Here is a 23,976-nt window from a genome sequence, read left to right on the forward strand (position 1 = left end):
TGAAGATCCTTCACTTGGATAGCATAGCAGCAGGTTCATGAGACCTATTCAACCCACAGAAAGACTCAGAATTTCTGCTGTGACATTAACTAATTATATCTATGTTCATAGAGATATAGCTATGTATGTGTATATACACATATACAACTACTTTGTTGTTATTAATGATTTTCTATTTAAGTAATCTGTACCCCCAGCGTGGGACTTGAATTTACAACCCTGAGATTAAGAGTAATATGATCTACCAACTAAGCCAGCTAGGCACCCTCATATGAGTTACTTTGTTTAAAAAAAAAAAAAAAAAAAAAAAAAAAAAAGGCGTCATTTGGGAGTACTTGTTTTCTGTATAGTCTGTACTGAATTGTCCTTTAATTTGGAGAATAACCTTAACTCTTTAATGCAAATGGTACAGACAGGTTGTAAAAACATAGAACATAAAAATTTTATGGTAATAGCACCTTTGGGTACCACAAAAGTTGTTTTCCTTCAGTCATGCAGTATAGGGAATCTCAAACTCTAACTTGAGAGTTTTTTTTCTAGAAAACAATGTTGAAGTTGTTTAAGTTCATTCTATTTTAAATAAACCTAATATATAAAGGATCCAGATTTGTAAAACCTATCATCGTCATTGGCTTTATTGCCTCTACCCCAAAAGAATGCCTTAAAAATAATCACATTTCTGGGGTGCCTGGGTGGCTCAGTTGGTTAAGCATCCAACTTCAGCTCAGATCATGATCTCATGGTTTGAGCCCCACATTGGGGCTCTCTGCTGAGCCCACTTCAGATCCTCTGTCCCCTTCTCTCACTGCCCCTCCCCTGCTCATGCTCTCTCTCTTTCTTTCTCAAAATAAATAAATAAACTTAAAAAAATTATAAAAAAATAATAATCACATTTCTTAAAGTATTTAAAACACACAAACTTTCCTTACGTCATTGAAACAGACCTATAATTTATTATAAAAATGAATATGAAGGGAAAGTTTCATGTGATAGCCAATAAACTTGATTTATTATAATTATCCTAAAATTAGATGTTTCATATAGTTCAATTCATAATTTATCATATTTTAAATAGAGAATTTAGTGTTTCTACTAGGAGGAAAGGCCTTTATACAGGGAACATAAAGTTAATAAATTATAAATTATTTTAGTTGGATTAAAATTGTTCTCTTCCTTAACACTTGGGTTACATGAATATCCTTGCAAGTTTTACCATACAGGAACAAAATGTTATCAGGGTGACTATTGCAAGTTTTCACATGCTCCACTGACTCCTGAAACACAAGAATTGTTGGCCAAAGTAAGTAGAATTTTAATTTTTGTTTTTCTTTTTTAAAGAATATGTTTGAACTAAGGGCAAGAATTTGGAAACATACTATTCTTTAAGGAGAATGCCTCATAGGTTACCATTTGGGATATGTTAGGATTGACAATCTTAGAATTTAATTCTGTTTAGAAAATTATTCATTTGTATATATATTTTTTGTAGCTTAAAGGAAAATATATACTTATTGCTGGTAAGAACGTTATACTTATGCAAGCAATAAGTATAAATTGGAATGTTCTTAAAACTTTCAAAGTAGTTAGTAACCTTAGTAGCCAAGCTAACCAAAGGAAAACAAAGCAAATAGGAGAACTAGTACTCCTGTTATACTCTTAGAAGGAAAGCTAAGAATCATTGTGTGATGAATGTTTTAAAGTTATGTCATAGCATCCTTAAATAGTTATTTCAAAGTTTTCTTCAAATGTTCTTCCAGTCAGTGAGGAAAGATAATTGAAAAAATAGTAATTTATATTCTTTCATCTCCCATATGTTAGTTAGAGTCTGTGCCTTTAAAATTAAATTGAAATTTAAGCGAAAATGAAAGATTCTTCTAGAACCAAGCCATATCATCTTGTGGCAGAAGTTCTCTTGAGTGTGTGCAAATATGAGAAAGTCAGAGGTGCTTATTTATGGATATTTTTATGTTGTAAAATATGAAGGCTTACCCTGGAATTAAAAGTCATACCAAGGGGCACCTGGGTGGCTCAGTCAGTTAAGTATCCGACTCTTGATTTTGGCTCAGGACATGATCTCACAGTTTCTGAGTTCGAGCCCCATGTCAGGATTGGTGCTGATGGCTCAGAGTCTGCTTGGGATTCTGTCTCTCCCTCTCTCTCTGCCCTGCTCACATGTGCGCGTTCTCTCTCTCTCTCAAAATAAATAAACTTAAAAAAAAAAAGTCATACCAAGTATTTTGTTATTAGTATGAAATATATATGGAAAAAAGAGATGTAAAAGTTATGTTTCAGTTGTTCTTACGGTATTATAATTACTAGGATAAATAGTATTGGAATCATTAGAAAATTACAAGACCATTATGATGTACCTGAATTTGATATTGATGCATAAAAATGTGTGGTTTTTTTTCATATTAGGTTTTGGATACTGAGAAGAAGTCATCATGAAAATAAAGGTATGAAAAAGGTAAAATTAGAATTTAGCACATTTCCTTTTATTTCTCTGAAACACCTCTAGAAATTGGCATGGAAACATAGGGCTTTTCCATTTTCTAAAATAGAAATCTTTTTCTTTCTCCTCCCCTGCTAAAAAATTATAAAATATCTGATACATATACATAGATATATATCTCCCGTCTCCTTGGACCTGCTTCCCTCTGTTTGTCACTATCTTTTGTATTTTTATTCTCCTCTTGTTTCTATGTAGATTCGCCAATGTATGCGATTCACTAAATACTGTATTTAGTTTTGCTTGTGTTTGGATTTTATTTAAACAGTTTGGATTTTTTTTTAAATGCTTATTTATTTTGAGAGAGAGAGAGTGAACGAGCGAGCATTGGGGGAGGGGCAAAGAGAGGGGAGAGAGAATCCCAAGCAGGCTCAGCACAGAGCCCAATGGGGCTCAATCTCATGAACTGTGAGATCATGACCTGAGCCGAAATCAAGTCAGATGCTTAACCTGCTGAGCCACCCAGGATCCCCACCAGTTTGGATTTTTTTTTAAACAAGTATTCTGTGTATTTATTGGTGACTTGGTATTTTCACTCAACATTATGTTTCTAAGATTCGTTCATGTAGACCCACAAAGCTCTTATTCATTAATTTATACTTTTACATAGCATTTCATTCTGTAAATATGTTAACATTTACTTAAACATTCTACTAATGATGGACATTTAGGTTATTTTCAATATTTTAAATATAAAGTATTGCTAATAATGTGTAATTAATATATCTAATAACATACATGTCTTTTGACGTAAATGTGTGTAAGTTATCTTGGTTATAAACCAAGGAGTAGAATTGTATCTTAAAATTTTAAAACAATACTAATCTTTTCGAAAGTAGTTAGAATGGTTTGTATTCCCGTCAACTGTGTAAAATAAATCCTTTTACTCTATACTTGCCAATACTTTGTATTGTCAAGTCTTTAATTTTTTTTTCTACCAGTTTATTGGGCATAAAAGTGATGTCACATAGCTTTATTTTCATAAAGCTCAGCGTCTTTTCTTATGCTTGCTAGCTTTTGAGTTTCATCTTTGGTGAAATGTCTGTTAGTGTTTTTTGCTTACATTTCTATTGGGCTGGACTGTCCTTAAATTGATTTTACATATTCCTGATATAATCCTTTGTGAGGTATGTGTGGCAGGTCTCCCCATTTTGTAAACTGTCTTTTCACTTTTTCTGAGGTGCCTCTGGGAGCAGAATTGCTTATTTTGGCAATCTGTTTAAGTTTTGGGGTTTTGCTTTTTACATTTATTTTTTACTCCTTTGAAAAAAGTACCTGGTGGGGTGCCTGGGTGGCTCAGTCGTTTAAGTGGCCCACCTCAGATCATGATCTCGCGGTCCGTGAGTTCGAGCCCCGCGTTGGGCTCTGTGCTGACAGCTCAGAGCCTGGAGCCTGCTTCAGATTCTGTGTCTCCCTCTCTCTGACCCTCCCCTATTCATGCTCTGTCTCTCCCTGTCTCAACAATAAATAAAACTTAAAAAAATTAAAAAAAAAAAAAAAAGTACCTGGTAATAGTTGCTAATTTAATGGTGTTAACAACCACAAACTTCTCAGCATGTAAAAATAAACATTTCTTTTTTCTGTGCATCTGCAGATTGGCTGGGAATAGCCTGATCTGGGCTGGCCTTGGCTAGGTTGGCTCTGCTTCTTAAAGCAGGTTGACCAGGATGGTTCTGGCCCATGTTTGTCTCAGTCTCCTCCTGGCATCAGTGGGCTAGCTGGGATGTGTTCTTCTCACAGCATTGGCAGAAGCTCAAGGCTGTTTGTATCATCACATTTACACACAACCCATTGGCCAAAGTAAGATACATAGCCAAGTCCAAAGTCGGAAAGTAGGGAAGTACACTCTTGTAGTTTCCATGTAGGAGGAGCCGCTAAATTACATGAAAAAGAGTGGCTGTGGCTAGTGGGAGATGAGAAGAATTAAAACTAACTGATTTCTTTTTTAACACCTTATTTTCCCTCTCTTTCTTTATATGGATAAGCATTCTCTCCATACCATTCAACTGAAAACACTGCCCTTTCCCCACTGATCTGTAATGCCTGGTCCCTCTGGTATAGATAAGTTTCCTTCAGACAAAGATCTATTTCTGGGGTATCTGTTCTGCTTCATTTGTTTTTTTTCTTTAATACTCTGTCTTAATTACTGTAGTTTTACTGGATTTTATATACTTTGATAGTTTTTCTAATGCTGTTCTCCATGAATGGCTTGGCTATTTTGGGCCCTTTTACTTACTTTGATATAGTTTTCACTTGTTTTTAGTGTAAAATTTAATACTTTTTGGTAAATTTAAAAGTTGTGTGACATCACCAAATCCAGTTTTAGAATGTTTTTGACATCCCCCAAAAGATCCCTTAGGCCCATTTTAAGTCATTCCCCAGTCCCATATCCAGTTGTAGGTAACCACTGATCTTACTATTTCTAGATTTGCCTTTTCTGGGCATCTCGTATAAACTTTAATATGTGGTCTTTTGCTTCTAATTCTTTTCACATTGTATGATGTTTTTGAGATTCATTCATGCCTTAGCATAGATCACTTTTTGTTTTAAAGAAACTTTGTTATTTTTTTAAAGATTTATATATTTTTTATTTTTAGAGAGAGAGAGTGTGTATGTGAGTGGGGGAGAGGGGCAGAGAGAGTGAGAGAGAGAGAATCCCAAGCAGGCTCCATGCAGGGCTTGTTCTCACGACTCTGGGATCATGACCCGAGGCAAAATCAAGAAAGAGTTGGATGCTCAACCAACTGAGCCACTCAGGCACCCCGATCTCACGTGTGTGTGTGTGTGTGTGTACACATATAAAATTGCCCCCATTATTCCATTGTATGTTTTGGAGATTCTGGGTCTTACAGTAAATGTATTTTTAACTTTTTAAGAACTGCCACATTGTTTTCCAAAGTGGCTGCATCATTTGGCATCCCAGATAGCAATGTAAGAAGATTCTAGTCTCTTCACATGCTCACCCACATTTGTTACTGTCAGTTGTTTTGATTGTGGCTGTTCTAGTGAGGTGGTATCTCATTATGGTTGTAATTTGCATTTTTCTAATGATTACTGGTGTTAAGCATCTTTTCATGTGCCATTGGTCAATTCAGATCTTTACCCATTCTTTAATCGGATCATTTTCATACTGTTGAGTTGTAAGAGTTCTTATATGTTGGATACAAGTCCTTTATCACATATATAATTTGGAAATATTTTGTCCCAATATGTGACTTTGTCTTTTTGTCCCAGTTTGTGCTTATATTTTTAAAATAGTGTCTATTAAAGCATGAACATTTTAATTTTGATGCCCTAAGTGTATTTTTTTTTTTTTATGGATCATGGTTTTGAGGTTCTATCTAAAAATTCTAACGCAAGATCACAAGATTCACCTATGTTTTCTTCTAAAAATTTTTATAGTTTTAGCTCTTTCATTTATGTCTATAATTCATTTTGAATTCTTGAGAAAAGTGTGGTCTAAGGATCTAAATTTTTCTTTTTGCATATAGATATCCCATTGTCCCAGCCGCATTTCAAAAAAAAAGACTGCCCTTTCCCCAGTGAGTTGCCTTGGCATCTTTGTCAGAAATCAATTGACTATAAATGTAAAAATTTCTTTCTGGACTTTCAGTTGTGTTCTGTTGTTGTATATGTGTATCTTTATATGTTATATGTTAGGCTCTATATGTTTATCTGTTGCTCTGTATGTTTACCCTTATATGTTATCACACTGTCTTGTGATAGTGTCTTGTGATTCTATAGCTTTATACTATGTGTTAAAATAAGGAAATAGAAGCTGTCTGGTTTTGTTCACCTTTTCAAGGATTGTTTTGGCTAATTTAGTGTCTTGTGCTTTTCCATATAAATTTCAAGATCAGCTTGTAAATTTCTGCAAAAAACCTGTGTTGGAATTTTGACAAACATTACGTTGATCTGTGGAAAATTACAGTGTTAATTGAATCTTCTGGTCTGTGAATATGGAATGTATCTCAATTTAGATCCTTAATTTCTCTCAGTTTTGTACTTTTCAGTGTACAAGTGTGTTGTTTACACTTTTGTTAAATTTATTTACATGTATTTTTCCTTTGATGGTGTTGATGAGAGGAATTAAACTTCATTTTTGGGTCATACATTCATGGTAAAGAGAAATAGAATTAATTTTTGTATTTTTTTAAGTTTATTTATTTTTGAGAGAGAAAGCATGAGTAGAGGAGGGGCAGAGAGAGGGAGGGAGGGAGGGAGAATCCCAATCAGGCTCCATACTGTCAGCACAGAGCCTGATGTAGGGCTCAAACCCACAAACTGTGAGATCATGACCTGAGCCAAAGTTGGACACCTAGCCAACTGAGCCACTTGGGAGCCCCTAATTTTTGTATTTTGATCCTGTTTGCTGAGACTTAGCTGAACTCATTTATTAGCTGTAGAGTGTGTGTGTGTTTGTGTGTGTGTGTGTGTGTGTGTGTGTGTGTGTGTGTGGGTATGTTCCTTAGGAATTTCAACATATTATATGAGAATAAAGACAGTTTTACTTCTTGCTTTCTAATCTGGTTGCCTTTTATTTCTTTTTCTTGACTGATCTCACTGACTAAAACGTCCTGTGCAATGTTAAATAGAAGGGACAGCAGATAGCATTGCCTTTTTCCTGATATTAGGCAATAAGCATTCAGTCCTTCACCATCATATATGATTTTAGTTGTAGGTTTTTCAGAGATACTCTTCATTGGTTTGAGGAAGTTCCTTTCTATTCCTGTTTTATAGAGAGCTTTTATCACGGATGGGTGTTGGATTTCATCAAGTGTGTTCCCCCCCCCCCTTTTTAAGTTTTTATTTATTTATTTATTTTAAGAGAAAGAGAGCCCGTGTGTGTGAGCGGGGAAGGGGCAGAGAGAGAGGGAGAGACAGAATCCTAAGTCTTCGCGCTGTCAGCACAGAGCCTGAAATGGGCCTCTATTTCAACCACTGTGAGATCATGACCTGTGCCACAATCAAGAGTCGGATGCCTAACCAACTAAGCCACCTAGGCACCCCATCAAGTGTGTTTTCTATGTCTACTGAGATATTCTGTTTCCCTCTTTCAGCTCCTCCCCTGCTTCTGCTCTCTCTCTCTCAAAATAATTAAATAAATTTTAAAAAAAAAGAATGTCCTCAATGAAACAGTAAAAATGTTTAATGTTGTTAAACACCAATTCTTGAGTATATGTTATGTCAGTAATCCGTAGAGTGGATTGGAAGATGGAAGATGGAAGATGTATAAAGTATGGGTTAAACATCCATCCTACCTACAGTATAGACTAATAGGTTTTAATGTAGAAGTACAAAACGTTCCTTCTAATTGTTTCAGATTTTACATTGCAACTGGAAATTTGGTTACATTTGCTTTTAGTATTTATTTGCCCACCACTTTGTTTTTTAGCTTTTCTGAGTTAAGTTCTAGCCTTTCTTATATAGCATGTATAGTTTGGGTTTTGTTATTTGAGCCAAACCAAAAATCCTTTACTTCTTTTGATAAGTGGATTGAGCCCATTCACATTTATTGAAATGACTGAACGTTTGGGTTAGCTTCTGTCATTTTTTATTATAGTTACTGTGTAAATTGTTATATTTATGTGTTTTCCCTCTCTATGATGAATTTTCTTTTTTTTATTCTTTTATAAATTTTGCTTTCTTGGGGCGCCTGGGTGGCGCAGTCGGTTGAGCGTCCGACTTCAGCCAGGTCACGATCTCGCGGTCCGTGAGTTCGAGCCCCGCGTCAGGCTCTGGGCTGATGGCTCAGAGCCTGGAGCCTGCTTCCGATTCTGTGTCTCCCTCTCTCTCTGCCCCTCCCCCGTTCATGCTCTGTCTCTCTCTGTCCCAAAAATAAATAAAAAACGTTGAAAAAAAAAAAAATTTAAAATTTTGCTTTCTTCATCTCATTTTTATTCTTTGTTCTTTTTCCACTTTTATCCAGTAACCCTTATTGTTTCCATTCAAATCTGTCTTATAATATAGGCTATATTTTTGACATGATCTCTTTTTTGTATCATTTCTGAGATCAGTCAGCTCTTGTTTCATTACTTCTGTTTTTTTGGTTCAGTGTTTGTTTTAGTTTTTGAATTTCGATTCAGATTGTTTTTTCATATTCTTAAACAGGGATATTTAATTCAGTTTGGATTTTTGTGTTACAGTTTGCTGCTGCTGCTGATTTTTGGGGGGAAGGGAGTAGGGTGTCTAAAATTGGTAATTTTCAGCAGCTGATGTATTTTTGTTATTTTCTTCCATAGTTTTGTATGGATGAAGAGTACTTATGTCTACGCCTGTTCAAGACTGTTGATTTGGAGTGGTTTACAAGAGTCCTCATTTAAAGCGCCCTCTTGTGTCATTATGATGTTGTGCATCTTCTCTAATCGATGGTGGGAGGGGCAGAATCTAGTGTATAAGTGAGGGGATTGGTCTTCACCAAGCTGTTCCAACCAGTGGAACAGGAAAGGAACATATACGGCAGAGATGCTGCTGGCTGGTAGGCAAATGTTGTGGTAGTAAATTGCAGAAGTCTTTTCTGATGGAGTTTTGTCAGTAAAATAGGAAGGAAGATTAGGCTGAATGCAGATGCATGAAGAGATACAGGAGATTGAAGAGAAAACTGTTAGGTTTCTCTAGGAACACATTGGGATAGCAGGTGGATGATGACTATACAGTTAGATCTTTTCATGTCATTAAATACATTTGCAACATATTTTTAATGGTTGCTCACAATTTTGTTTTATGGTTTAAATTACAGTTTTGTGATTTTTTAAAACCACTTTCCTGTTGTTTCCAATTTCTTAGTGTTGTAAATAAAATGGAACAATGTTTCTTGCTATACCATTCCTAAACTTGGAGTTTTTAACTTTTTTGTTAAGCTATAAGAATGGTTATCTTTCTCATTGGTGCATAAACTGTAGTGAGACTGTACATTTGTGTAAAATGTAAATTTTAGAAATGTGATGGCATCTCTAACATAATCGTCAAATAGAAAGTTCTCCAAGCACAGATAATGAAATTCTAAATATGCACTTTTATATAGTGGTACTGATTATTATTAGAACAATACTATGAGCCTGAAACTGTCATTATCATATTGTTATATTGCTGGGAAGAATAATAGCATCTCTAGCTTGCTGGATACATAGAGTACACCAAAGGTAATGACAATTCTTAACAAAGTCCTGTTTGAAAACATGAGTCAGTTATTTTGCTTATAACCTAATCCTGCTAACATAAGAAATGGAGTTGCGAATATTTCAAGCAAAGGTTTATCAGACAAGACCTAGGAAAACAAGAAACCAGGATAGTTCCTGGGCCCTTAGCATAGGAGTCTCTGAGCTAAGAGTGTCATCTCTTCATGGCCCATTGCTATCTGCCAGGTTGATTGGTTTATTCCCTGGCTGTGGCTAGGGAGGAGGGCAAGACAATGCACTAGTGGCTGCCAGAGGAAGTCACAGAGGAGAGAGGTTGAGTTGATACTTCAAAAGGATCCTTTGCAAAAGCCTTCGATAATTTAATGAAATTGTGCAAAGAAGTGGTTATATCACCTGTAGAATTGATACTTTGTATCTTTAAACATCATATACAATTCAAAGGATTTCCACATCTGTCATAGCTCACAATTGCAGAAGGTCAATTTCGTGGCAAATTTATATGTTAGTTAACATTGGTGGACAGTAAGCTAACATTTATGCACACTTACCATCCATGTGCTGTATGCTATTTCATTTAATACTGTTTAACGTTCTTATTTAAGCCATATAACTCTATGAGGTGGATATGGGATCGACTGCATAGAAAAGGGAATAAATAGGAACATTTACCTTCTACTTTCCTATTTCTAAGAACCTTGATAGTACTTAACATTTAATTTTCTATGACAGTTTAACAATTTATTTCCTTATAATGTTAATTCACATACAGTTTATTTCTGATGAGGCACAAATGTTTACATATATGTAAAGTTCATTTTAAGAAAAAAATTTTATACTTCAAGTGGCAGTATCCATCCCACTTGTAAACTTAAAAGACCGAGCAGAGTTTTCAGGGACTGAGAAGTCAGAGAAATTTAAAAAGCTCTTATTTTATAGGCGCCTGGGGGGCTCGGTCAGTTGAGCATCCACCTCTTGATTTCAGCTCAGGTCATTATCTCACGGTTCATGGGTTCAAGCCCCGTGTCGGGATCTGCGCTGACAGCACCGAGCCTGCTTGGGAATCTCTCCCTCTCTCTCTTTCTCTGCCCCTCCCCCATATGTATGTGTATGTGCATGCACTCTCAAATGAACATTTTTTAAGCTCTTATTTAACAGCCATTGTTTTGGAGAGGCAGACGTATTTGTGTCCATGAAATCTCTTCACTTCTGTTAAATCAGGTTGAGGAGAGCCAGTTCTCTCTGATGTGCCCTTTGTACCTAAAGGAGTCATTAGGCTGTGAGTCTCTTCTATCTGAGTTATTATAGCACCTTCCAGCGAAATCTCCTGCCTCCATTTTCTACTACTTCTCTCTAGTTACTCTCTTTTCCTCAGTTAGAGCCCATTTCCCAGTGTCCTGCTTCAGCCATCCCTGCCCACGTGTAGTCTGAATCAAGATCCATTCGTCTTCCAGGTCTTCAATGCTTTGTCGTATGGCCATCTCAGCCATACCACGTTTAGTTGCTGCTGCCTTCTCCTCACTGCTCCTCTTGGTTTTCTTCTGTGAAGTAAACGTCAGTGAACCTTGATGCAGCTCCAAGCAGATACATGAATACTAAAACCATAGTTTGGAGTGACTTGACTGGACCAGTCAGTAGAGCATGCAGCTCTTGATCTCAGGATTGTGAGTTCAAGCCCCACATTGGGCATGGAGCCTACTTAAAATAAAAATTAAAAAAAATTTTAAGCCATCATCAGTTAAAAATATGGACCAGAAGAAATGTACATAAGAGAGTTGTAATAGGAAAGTCTGTACATGGATTTCTGTATCATTTGGCCATCATGATTCACATGGCTATATTAAATTTATCTGTGATCTTTTTTTGGAGCCAAAACAGAAAAGATAAAGTGGTTACCTGTTTGACCTCTTTTGATCAGAAAGGAGGTGATATGTAAAAACCTCACCTCTTCTAATAATTCATGTAAACAGTTCTTATGTGAGTCCTCATTGTGGAAATCACTAAGTAAAGTGAACAAAATTTTTATTTCTAAGATTCTGTGTAACAGGTTTCATATAACTTTTTTTTTTTGTGGTCAGTTACTAAAAGCCACAAGACTGTAAAACTCAATTTTTTTCAGATGGTAAGACACTAGAAGTTGAGTGTGTAGTCTTTTGGTGTTTTGACTTAATACAATTTTAGGATTTAAGGAATTAGGACTCACAGATGTTAAATGACTTGTCCCTGTCTATTAAGAACCTATTAAGGTTTCCTGACTTCTAGCACAAGTGTCTCAGTTCACTGACTGGTTTTGATAAGTATAACCATTGGGGGAGGGGGGGTTGCATTCAAAGATTTCTTCTGAGCTGTTGCTTGTTGAGGTCAGAATACCATGTGATTTGGTGATCTGGCCTAAGGAATATGGGGCTCATACTGCCAATTAGAAGCACAAATGACACATTTGGAGTTTACTGAGATCAGAATATCTCAGGTTAAACACCTGCTGAATGTTAGGATTATATATATGAAATCCTTTTCAGTACCCATTACAACCCTATAATAGGGATTATTATAGCAATGGTAGCTGAGGAAACCATGTCTGTAAGAAGGCGTTACCTGCCTTGAGTATCCATAGCTTATATACTTAGTTGCATACCATTACATGTGTTTTCTCCCCTTCTTTTTTTTTAAACTTTTTTTTTTAACGTTTATTTATTTTTGAGACAGAGACAGAGCATGAACGGGGGAGGGTCAGAGAGAGGGAGACACAGAATCCGAAACAGGCTCCGGGCTCTGAGCTGTCAGCACAGAGCCCGACTCGGGGCTTGAACTCATGGACCTCGAGATCATGACCCGAGCCGAAGTCGGCCGCTTAACCGACTGAGCCACCCAGGCGCCCCTCCCCTTCTTAACAGAATTTTAGTTTTGCTTGGGTGTCGTTCCTTCCTCCATAACATCATCTGTGGTTTGTAGATGGTGGGCTCTGACTTCAACCCTTCGAGTTGTATCAACAAGAATATGAAGTTGTGATTCTCAACCTTGGCTTCTCATTGAATTCTTTTTAAAAGGAAAACTTAAAAAACAAAACAAAAAAACAACTAACTGATGCCTGGGGACTACTCCCAGAAATTCTGAATTTTTTTGGCAGGGGATAGGGTTACAGGGAGGCCTGGGGTGTGAACGTGAGAATTTCAGTAGCTCCCAGGTGATTCTAAAGTATAGCCAAGGTTGAAAAACACTAATGGAAATGCCATTTTTGCCAGTAGTTGGTTTAGGCTTGAAATATGATAACATGTCCTCTGGTACACTTCTGGGAAAGTTATCATTTGTTGAGGTACACAAGAAGGAGGTTCGACATTGCCATGTCTAAATATGACACCTGGGGGGCGCCTGGGTGGCGCAGTCGGTTAAGCGTCCCGACTTCAGCCAGGTCACGATCTCGCGGTCCGTGAGTTCGAGCCCCGCGTCAGGCTCTGGGCTGATGGCTCGGAGCCTGGAGCCTGCTTCCAATTCTGTGTCTCCCTCTCTCTCTGCCCCTCCCCCGTTCATGCTCTGTCTCTCTCTCTGTCCCAAAAATAAATAAAAAACGTTGAAAAAATAAATAAATAAATAAATATGACACCCGGAACTGATGCTGCCACCTTATGACCTCAAGGGGAGCTAGCTAACCAGCTGAAGGTGACACAGAAGGAAGTTGGGAAGAAGCTGGGTTCTTGATAGCAGCTGAAGCATGGAATCTACCAGCCTTAGGAGATCCCAACCTTCAGATTTTGTGTTATGCCACATGAGTAATTCAACATATGTTCTTTTCCTTTTTTTAAAGTTTGAGAGAGCACGCGAGCAGGAAAGGGGCAGACAGAATCCCAAGCAGGCGGCTCAGCACTGTCAGTGCAGAACCCAGTGTGGGGTTCGAACTCATGAATTGTGAGGCCATGACCTGAACCGTAATCAAGAGTTGGCTGCTTAACCGACTGGGCCACCCGGGCGCCCCTCAACATATTTTCTTTACTCTTTTAAGCCATTTTGATTTGGGTTCTCTGTTACCTACAGTCAAGGGCAAGCTAATAAATGTGAGCCAAGAATCAAACCTCCATTTGTCTGTCCAAAGTTCGTGTTTCTCTCCAATCACCTTCTTCCTTGAAGACTGTGTTTCCTGTCTCTGTTCCTGCAGACAGGAGAGAGTAAGAAATGGGTGTGAGAAAGGAGGAAACAGGACAGTAGGGAGTGCTCTGTTCCCAGCATGGAGCAGAAACTGGGAAGGAAAAGATCTATTTAAAGCAAAGGAGAGAATGTATATGTTGAGTTGGGAAGGGTAAGATTCCCAGCTCAGCTCAAAGTGATACTGATTCCTGTGAAATTTGCAACACTCTTCACATTACTTAAAAATAAAATAAGAAAAAATAGCCATATCTTTAGTTGCTGTGTGTCATTCTGGGATATGCATTTTCATAGTTAACATCTCTGAAATTGGAATGTATTTTACAGCTGGTGGAATATCACATTTTACTCGGCAGGTTATTTTTTCTTACTGGTACATAAAAAATGGTGGATCTTATTAGTGACATTCGTGTATGATTGAATGTAATTTTTTAATTGAACTTATATGTGCGTATAGTCAAAAGTTTATTGTGACATAAGTTGTTAGGAAATTTATTTTGGATTAATAAATTATGAAAACATAAAAAGTTTTTTGTGTGAAAAAGAGTGGTTCCATGTCTCCCAACTTCCCCTGCCCCCTTAGTGGTAGGCAGAATTCAGATGGCTCCCAAGATCCTTTGCCCTTGGTGCACACCACCCGTTTAATCACTTCCCTCTGTGGGCATTACTATACGATGGATTTTACTCCCATGCTTATCTTTTATTATATGTCAAAGATGAAGTGGTTTTATCTTTGGTATAATTGGGGTCTTAAGTCAGTTGGTTTGGAATTTAATCAAGAGGGAGATGATTCCCAAGTAGGCCTAAGGTATAATCAGATGAACCCATAAAAGAGACTGGGGCCTTCCTAAGGCCAAAGATTGGAATGGAACTTCTCTTACTGGCTTTGAAGAAATGAGTTGCCATGTTATGAGAGGGCCATGTATCTAGAACTGAGAACAACCTTCAAATGACATGGAAGAAATGAGAACTTCAGTCTTAAAACCACAAGTTATTGAATTCTGCCAACCACTTGGATGAACTTGGAACAGGTGGTCCAGGCTCATTTTGTATGTTCCCACCTGAGCCCTCACATCAGCCATTTCTCAAAGGGGCCCAGATTCCTTCTAATAGAATAGTATTCATAATCTGAGATGTAGGTGCTGAATGTGCTTACTGCTATTGTGCCTGGTCAGATGAAAACAGGCCCTGAGAATATAGTGTGAACTGTCCTGCAGATCAAAAAGTGACAGTCTGGGGATGCCTGGGTGGCTCAGTTGGTTAAGCATCCGACTTCAGCCTAGGTCATGATCTTGCCATTCCTGAGTTCAAGCCCCGCATCAGGCTCTGTGCTGACATCTCAGAGCCTGGAGTCTGCTTCAGATTCTATATTTCCCTCTCTCTGCCCCTCTCTCTGTCTCTGTCTCTCTCTCTCAAAAATAAACTCAAAAAAGTTACAAAAATGTGATAGTCTGGGGGGAATGAGGCTTTTGAGGAGCTCTGAATCTGTCCTCCCCTCTCGGAAGACCACTATGGTTAGGATACCGGTTTTCACAGTTACTATAGTTGTGGGCTGTTGATCTTCAAGGCTACTCTGGAGCCGGGGAGAGGAGAATGAGATTAGGGCAAGTCATTGCCACAAGTCATTTTAACAAGATTCATCTGTCTTTCTTGAGTAAATTCTCTGTCATAAGCCTTTAATTTCCAGATACCTGAAAAAATTGGTTTTGACTGTCTTTGCCATTTCTCTCATGCCTTTTATGGGGTGGTGGATTTTCAGAGATCCTTGGTCTGCCATTCCGGAAGTAGAAACGCTGGTTCACTTTTAAGTATTGTTTGACATCATAATACATTTTTTCCCCCCTCATATCTGCACTTCAGAAATACTTACTTGTGACTGGTATAAAGACTGAATGTGTGCCAGCTTATAGTCCTTTTATTTCAGAATTCCCCCTTTCCTGCCTCCCTGTCCAGGGACTCGTCTTTCTGGCAGGATGCTCCTTGTTTCTGAGTATTCAGGCCCTTCACTCCAGTTCCAAAAACTTAACTGCCTGTTTTAGGAGTTCCACAGAAGTGGTCTTATTTGCCATTCGCATAAGTCTAAGATAAATACTAGTTCTATATCCCAGCTGTGTCCTATGCAAAAATACTTCAAATTTATTTGCCTGCATGTGTTGCTTGGCAGGTATATTTGTTACATAATAATATAAACTGGGCTTTAATCTTGGACTTCCTGAACAAATTTGTGATTCAGCCCCATATCTGCTGACACACCAGCTCTTTTCAAGCTTTTCTGTATGCCCACGGACTGCAGGCCAATTTAAACTTCCTCGTGTAGCTGAACTCAGTGAGGTGAACCCGGAATCAACAGAAATGCTCCTTATTTCAGCCAAATGCCCATAAAACAGTCATTTCGGTCCACGAAGAAGGAAAACCTGGTCCCAGTGAATTCCTGATTGTCTCGGAGTCTGAATGCCTGTCCTTGTGCCGCTGTGAAGGGTTCTGTGTTCTCCCCGAGCCGGGGGGAGATGATGTGCAAGGCCCCGCAGGAAGCAGAAACCTGGCCAGCCTGCCCTGGCCCCTGCTGCCCCAGCCTGCCAGCAGTTCTGCGGGGCTGTGTTCTTTGGGATGCACCTCCGGCTAAATCCGTACCAGGAGAAAGCAAAAGGAAAAGAATGACCCTGACTTTCTCAATGGGATGTGCAGGCCCCTCTGTCTGGGAGCCGAGAGGCAAGACAGAGAAGAGATTGCCCTGTAACAAATGAGGAGACACCGCTGGTGCCCATGGGGCCTCTGTTTTGTCAAATCTCCACCGGGCTGTAACAAGGCCGTGGTGTGGGAGCTGCATGAAGCATCGTGACAGGCCTCCTGGGCCTGCCCTGGAATCGGCAAGGCTCCTTTGTTCAACGCCCCAGGTCAGAATCCAGGATTGGAAGATGGGGGTTCACGACCTCAGTAGCACCTGCAGGTGTCAGTCGCCTTGTTGGCCTGCTTTCCTCTGAGGCCTCGCCCACATCTCCTCTGTCACCAGGGGACAGCTTTAGTGAACATCAGGCAAGGTGCCCTTCACCCTCCACCCTCTTCTAGGTCTAGCAGCCCTCGAACCCCTTGTCTTAAATTGCCTTCTCTATTCTGGAAGCAACACAAGGGTATTCAATGTCTCTGTCTTGTTCAAGGTGGTATTCCCTGAAGGATCAGGCACACAGAAGACCCTCACTCAGTGTTCGTTAAATTATTAAAATATTCAAACCTTAAAGGGGCACTGCTTTTTGTTCCCCAACTGTATGAAAACAGACCTTTAGGTGAAAGAATAAAAAGGAATTTCTAAATGTCAAGCTTTGAAGTGGTAGAGGTCAAACCATGGAACAACATTGATGGGGTTAGTGTGTCCTTCTCAGGTAATTCAAGAAAGCCCCAGGCAGAGGCAGAAATGGAGGAAGGCAGCTGAGAGGGGGGGGGGGGGGGGGGGGGGAGGAAAGTGCACACATGCCTCCCGGCATAGATGGTCCTGACTTTACAGTGGTTCGACTTCACGTTTTTGCGACTTTATCATGGTGCAGAAGTGGTACTCAGTAGAAACTGTACCTAGAATTTTGGACTTTGATCGTTTCCCAGGCTAACAATATGCAGTATGATCCTCTCTTGGTCCTTTTGGGCAGCGCCGCCAGCCACAGCTCCCAGTCCCAGCCCCGCGATCACCAAGGTGAACAACAAATACACTCACGGCCATGCTGTACCCGTATAGCCCTTCCATTTTTTATGTTCAGTACCGTGTTCAAAGAGGTTTAACACTTGGTTATCAAATAGGCTTTGTGTTAGATGATTTTGCCCAACTGTAGGCTAAAGTGTGCTGAGCTCATATAAGGTAGGCTGGGCTAAGCCATGATGTTCTAGTTAGGTGCATTAGATGCATTTTGATTCACCATATTGTCAACTTACGATGGGCTTACAGAGACATGACCCCATCGTAATGGAAGATCTGTGTGTGACATTCACATGCACGTGTGAGGTGTCTTCGAGCCTTTACACAGTTCCTCCTGAGCAGCCCATCCTCCTCCTCATTTCCAGCCTCTGGGCTCTTCTTAAAACAAAAAAATTTTAATGTTTATTCATTTTTGAGAGGGACAGAGCATGAGCAGGGGAGGAGCAGAGAGAGAGGGAGACACGGAATGCAAAGCAGGCTCCTGGATTCGAGTTGTCAGCACAGAGCCTGATGCGGGACTCGAACTCATGAATCGTTAAGATCATGACCTGAACTGATGTCAGATGCTTAACTGACTGAGCCACCCAGGAGCCCCCCAGACTTGAGACTCTTAATGAGTGCCACCCCCAACCACCTAGTACGCGTTCAACGTTGGGCACCGCACACCAGTAGGTCCAGGGACCACAGGGGAGACCACTGGTTGCTCAAGTTGAGAGCTGATGCCTGTCAGTCAAAGACCACCCGGAACCCACTTAGAGTCAACGATGCCAGGTTTATGATTTGCCACAAGAGAGGGATTGCATTTCAGGGGGCTGGGGGCCACGTCAACAGGAGGGAGTTAGGGAAAGATAATCTGTTCTGGAGACCGGGGTGAGTCATGGGATGGTCTTGGCAAGGGTGGGTCAGATTTTCTCAACTAGAGAGTTGCTTCCAGGGTGTTATCTGTGAGGGAGCGAGTGTTAGGAGTTTACACCGGGACACTCTGTGGCGTGCATGCTCTGGATGGATGCAGTAAAAGGGTTATGTGAGTCGTAGGGCACTGCATTTTGGGAAGTTGTGGTTTCTGTTTCAGTTCCTGGTTCTCCCCCACAGCCTGGCTGGTGGCAGAGCAGTTTTTCACTTTTTTTTTTTTTAATTTTAAAAAAATATTTTATTTTTGAAGGAGAGAGAGACTGAGCGTGAGGAGGGAGGGGCAGAGAGAGAGAGAGAGAGAGAGAGACACAGAATCCGAAGCAGGCTCCAGGCTCCGAGCTGTCAGCATAGAGCCCGACGCGGAGCTTGAACTCAATAACCGGTGAGATCATGACCTGAGCGGAAGTCGGATGCTTAACTGACTGAGCCACTCAGGCGCCCCGTCAGTTTTTTACTCTTTATCAAGGAGAGAGCGGGGCAAGAGAGAGAGATGGGGGAATGCTAGGCTGTGTCCCCCGCCAGCCGTGAGAGGGGGAGCTGTGTATTGTAGTGCCGGTGGAGACTGCCAGGGACGTGTCTCCGATTCAGGGCCTCCTGCCTGGCCTCGGACAAATTTCTGTGGAATTCCCATCTGTGTGTGTTTTGCCTCACTTTTGATCTAGATTAGAAGTCATACTCTTCTGTTTGTATAAGAGGAAAAGGAAATGCAGGCCATGCGTCTGGTTCTTAGGGCACAACTGGCCTGTAATCAAGTCCCCCACTTGCTCTGCAGGGTCACCTGATGTTAACGAAAACAGAGACTGTCACAGGAGTGCTTGAACGCTGGCAGAGCCAGCCGAATTCTGTGGGAATCCTGGGGGGATGGGGGGGGGGGGGAGGGCAGGGAGGGGCACACCCCGAGGGGAGAGTGGCTTTGATTTTGTTTCCAGTCCTCTAGGCTAATCCAGGGTTAGGATTAAGAGTCCAAATTCCTTCCTTATTCTTGGAGTCAATGACTCTCTTTATGAAATATGCTGATTGAGCCCTTTGTTTCGGCTGGTACTGCGGAAAGAAGTAGAATTATGTCATTACTAGTTAGAACCTTAGCCAATTTCTCTTGCAAAAAAAAAAAAAAAGAAGAAAGAAAGAAAGAAAGAAAAGAAAGGGAAAAAGTTTGAAAATCAATCTCCAGAATGTCTCCAGTGTGACTTTGTACTCCTTGCAAGAGACCTTCTTCTGGGACTCTAAGTTTAGCAATTACAGTAATAAAGTGATGATCTTTATCACTCTTAAGTGAGTCAAGATTATTGACCCAAGAAGAGAATGGCTGGGTCAGGATGTGGTGAAGAGAAGTATGTGCTTGCTGGATAGTGGCTGTCCATGTTCTCCAGGCTGGAGATGACCCCTCCCTCAGCAGGTGAGAGGACTGACCCTCGGCAGCTGACAGGGTCTTATGTGTGAGTGAGCGAGTGTTAGGAGTTTACACTGGGGTGTCACTAGTGTAAACTGGAGGGGAGACTGTAGAGTATAAGGTATAGTTGTTTCCTGGGGCTGCTGTGACGGAGCACCACAGACTGGGTGACTTACAACAGCAGAAATGTATCCTTTCACAGTTCTGGAAGCTGGATGCCCGAAAGGTGCGTGCTGAAAAGATGCCCGCTCTCATGGAGCTGGGAGTCAAGCCAGTTAGAGCCAAACAACAAGAACTCCATCTCCACCCCATTTACACCACAACCACATGATCTCATATAACAGGGAGTCCAGATGGGGAGGAAAGGTTCAGACCGATATCACTGGGACCCCAACTCCATTTCCCTTGGCTCTGCTTGTAGCCAGGAGGCTTTTCCCTTATACTCTCTTCTCTCATTGTCAAAAACATGGCTCCCAGCAGCAACTGTGATGACGTATTTCCTCCCATTCAGTGCAAAAGAGAGACCTTTCCAACCATATCCTAAGAAAGCCCTTCCCTCCACCCTGCCTCAGACAATCCCTGGATATGTAGCCCTCGCCTGGGGAATGCTGTGCATGGCTGGCTCTAGTCTGGGTCTCTGACACTCAAGGACCAAGTATGATTCACTGTGTTGCCTTGGAGCCTGGAGGGTGGGTGGTGGGTGGCCACCTTCCCCTAAGACACAGGCTGGAATAAGAATTGTATTTATTGGCTAGGGCTGCCATAACAGAGTAGCGAAGACCACGTGATGCAACAACAAAACGTTATTTTCTCACAATTCTGGAGGCTAGAGGTCTGAGATCAAGGTGTCAGCAAGGTTGATTTCTTCTCAGGCCTCGTTCCTTGACTTGTAGATGTCTGTCTTCTCCCTCTGTTCTCATATGGTCTTCCCTGTATGTGTGTCTCTTTCCTAATCTCTTTGTATAAAGACACCAGTCATACTGGATTAGAGCCTACCCTCATGGCCTCATTTTAACTTAATTACCTCTTTAAAGACCCGATCTCCAAATACAGTCACATTCGGAGGTACTAGGCATTGGCACTTCAACATAAGAATTTGGGGGGTGGGGGGAGAGGGTAACAGAGTTCAGGCCATAACAACGAGGGAAGGTGGTCTGAACAAAACAGGCTCCTTTTGGAAGGTGGAAAAGGAAAATGGATAGTGGGTGGGCAGCCAACAGGGTCTGCGCTGTGGGAAGAGACAGAAAAAAACGGGTAACAAACACAGTGATTTCAGATAGTAGCTTTTCAAGAAAATACAACAGAGTAAGATAATCAAGAGGGACTGCAGGGGGTGAGCAGCACCGGCAGGGGGGGGCTGGGACAGCCTCTCTGAGGGGACATTTGAGGCATGCCACACAGAGGACTGAACAAGGAGCACTGCAGGAAGGAAGCAGCAAATCCAAGGCCCCCAGGCAAGAGTGAGCTTGGCAGAGTCAAGGGGCAGAAAGGAGGCCAGGTGCGTTTGGGAGTATCACGAGCAGTGGTCCAGGAGGTCGGCAGGGGCCAGACCACTCAAGACTCTAGGGATTTGGAGTTACATTCTAAGATCCAGCTGCCTTAAGAACACCATGACTGTTATTGAACATGGAGTGTGTTGAATTTCCACATGGCCAAGTAACCGCAGAGATATGTCCTGTGGACAGACTCCAAACCACCTAAAACCAGCACTGGAGTGAGAAAGACCCCCTTAGAGGGCAGTGTTCTCACCTCCAGCATTCAAGACCCAGCCCTCAAGCCAAGTCTGCCACCCCCTACTGGCCAAAGGCGGGAATGAAGGAAATAGTACGGTAACTGATCTTGACCCATAGGACTTGGTAGGGGTGAGGAACAAACTTTCTGTGATAGAACTTGGCAGCTTGGGTATGGAGGACAGATGCATCTGAGATGCAGAGATCTTTGTCTTCAGAAACATGTCTGACGACTCAGCCAGCTAGAAGGGGAAGGAAGGTGGACCATTGTGCAAGTGTCACAGTGTGACTGTTGTGAATCCTCACGTAAGTAAGCAAGTGGACATACCATACAGCCTGTTTTCACCCTAAAAAATATGTCTAATGGATAAAGAAGATGTGGGACATACACACAATGGAATACTACTCGATGAAAAAGAATGAAATCTTGCCATTTCCAACAGCGCGGATGGAACTAGAGGGTATTATGCTAAGTGAAGTAAGTCAGTCAGAGAAAGACCGATATCATATAATTTCACTCATATGTGGAATTTGGGAAACTCAACACATGAACATAGAGCAGGAAGGGAAGGAAAAACAAGATAAAAACAGAGAGGCAAATCATAAGAGACTCAAATACAGAGAAGAAACAGGGCTGCTGGAGACGTGTTGGGTTGGGGAATGGGCTAAATGGATGACGGGCATTAAGGAGGACACTTTGGGGGATGATCTAGGTGTTGTATGTAAGAGATGAATCACTGGGTTCTACTTCTGAAGCCAAGACTACACTGTATGTTAACTAACTTGAATTTAAGTTAAAAAAAAAAAAAAGTCTAAAGAGCTTCCTGGAGATAACCAGATTGCTAAAAAGTAATCATTTGAAGGTGTTCAGATTCAGAAAATTCCACCAGCCCAAACCCAATTTTCACCAAGTCATATTGTCTCGTTTGTAAGTCAGCAGACATTTCCGTGGCTTTGCCGATGCTGGATTTTGTGGGGGATCCTCCTGGTGACAGTGTATACGGCAGGACGTGGCCTACATTTCCCACTAGAACTCCTCTGCTAAGAACCACTTTAAGTGCTAACTTCACGAACTGGTCCTGACCCTTCCACTGGTCTCTCTCCCCCCACCTCTGACCTTGGCGAGCATGCAGTGCCATGCTCGTTGGACTTCAATGCTGTTTCTACCATTGTCGAAGGTACCCCCTTGTGATATAAGTGAAGATCTTAGTATGAGTTGTGTCTTAGGCTGGGATCACCTGTTTGAAAATGACACCCAAAAGAGGTTGAGCAAAGGAGGACTGAAGGGACACAGGGCGGTCTGATAATACCCACAGACTGGAAGCCAGATCCCATGAGGCACCAGAATCCTAAACAGGAAACTAGAAATGGCAGTTTTAAAAACATGGCCATGAAATCCTTTAAAACTTCTCAATTTGCCGCAGCTCGACTCAGTGAGGACTCACTGGCCCATGTGCGCTTCCCTTGACCCAATGGCTGCTTGTGACTACTTCAACCAACAGAGTATGGCAGAGGTGACCCTATGTGACTTGTGAGGCTGGGTCATAATGGCCATGCACACCTTGTTTTCTGGAACACTGAAACCAGGAACTCTGAGCCACGATGTCAGAAGTCTGATTATTCTGAGGCCACCGTACTCTGAGGAAGTTGAGCCACACGAAGAGCCCAAGGATGGCTGTTCTGGTCATCATCAGTCTTCGTTTCCCAGCCCGGGCCAGACATGTGAGTGAGTGAATGACCCTTCAGGTAACTGGAGCCCTGGCCCTGGCAGCCTCCTGACTGAGGGAGGTTGCAGACATTGTGGAGCAAATATAAACCGTCCCCCTGTGCTCTGAATTCCTGACCCACAGAATCCATGAGCATAATACCACAATGGGATATTTTATACAACAGTAATAACCAGAACACAGAATTAGGCTCCCCTTGGAGTGCCCATGGTCTTTCGTTTCCTCTCTTTCCATGTCAGCATCATTGTTCTCTCTGTAGATGCCTCTCCTTTGTGCTCATAAGCCAATGTGGTCATCCTACGTCTTGCTTTACATCACTCCTTCATTCAGACACTCAAGATTCTGGGTCATAATTCCAAACACTGAGAAATGGGATCCCCCTGTCGCCACACATGATTACAGTGTTTGCAACATCTAGGCTCTATGGATCACCTGTCTCTGTGGATTTGTGCATACATTTGCTATATACCGACATCCTCTTCTGCTGCTTTTATTTTCAGAGCATGCATCCCTCTTTGAAATGATGTACTTTCCTTGTTTTCATGTGCATTATCTTCTCACTTGCTGAAACGGAAGCTTCATGAAGCCAGGATCTCTGTCAATCTTGTCAACCATTGTATCCTAAGCAACTAAAACAGTGCGTGCAACAGAATAGATGTTCAGGAATATTATGCTGCTTATAAAAACCTGTAGATTTTCATAGGTACGTGGTAAAAGTCATGAAAGTCCACCTTTCCATCCCTGCAGTGTGAG

At 41.2% G+C, this 23,976-nt stretch overlaps 1 protein-coding gene across 7 annotated transcripts in view; it reads left to right on the forward strand.

The window, feature by feature from the left end:
* Positions 1–14,312, forward strand: part of ZC3H8 (zinc finger CCCH-type containing 8) — a 32,303-nt gene extending 17,991 nt beyond the window's left edge. For 4 of the 7 annotated variants that reach the window (XM_019445117.2, XM_019445150.2, XM_019445172.2 and 1 more), the window contains 3 exons: positions 1,191–1,300; positions 2,419–2,467; positions 8,752–9,329. In XM_019445117.2, coding sequence (XP_019300662.1) covers positions 1,191–1,300; positions 2,419–2,448 — 140 coding nt within the window. In that variant the 3' untranslated portion in view covers positions 2,449–2,467; positions 8,752–9,329. Of the gene's footprint in view, positions 1–1,190; positions 1,301–2,418; positions 2,468–8,751; positions 9,330–13,447 lie in introns of those variants that run through there. The other 3 variants (XM_019445144.2, XM_019445134.2, XM_019445125.2) reach the window with 3 other exon arrangements.
* Positions 14,313–23,976: the final 9,664 nt, after the last annotated feature.

This window comes from Panthera pardus, unplaced genomic scaffold, assembly GCF_024362965.1.
Source record: "Panthera pardus isolate Hobbes unplaced genomic scaffold, ASM2436296v1 HiC_scaffold_26, whole genome shotgun sequence".
NCBI lineage: Eukaryota > Metazoa > Chordata > Mammalia > Carnivora > Felidae > Panthera > Panthera pardus.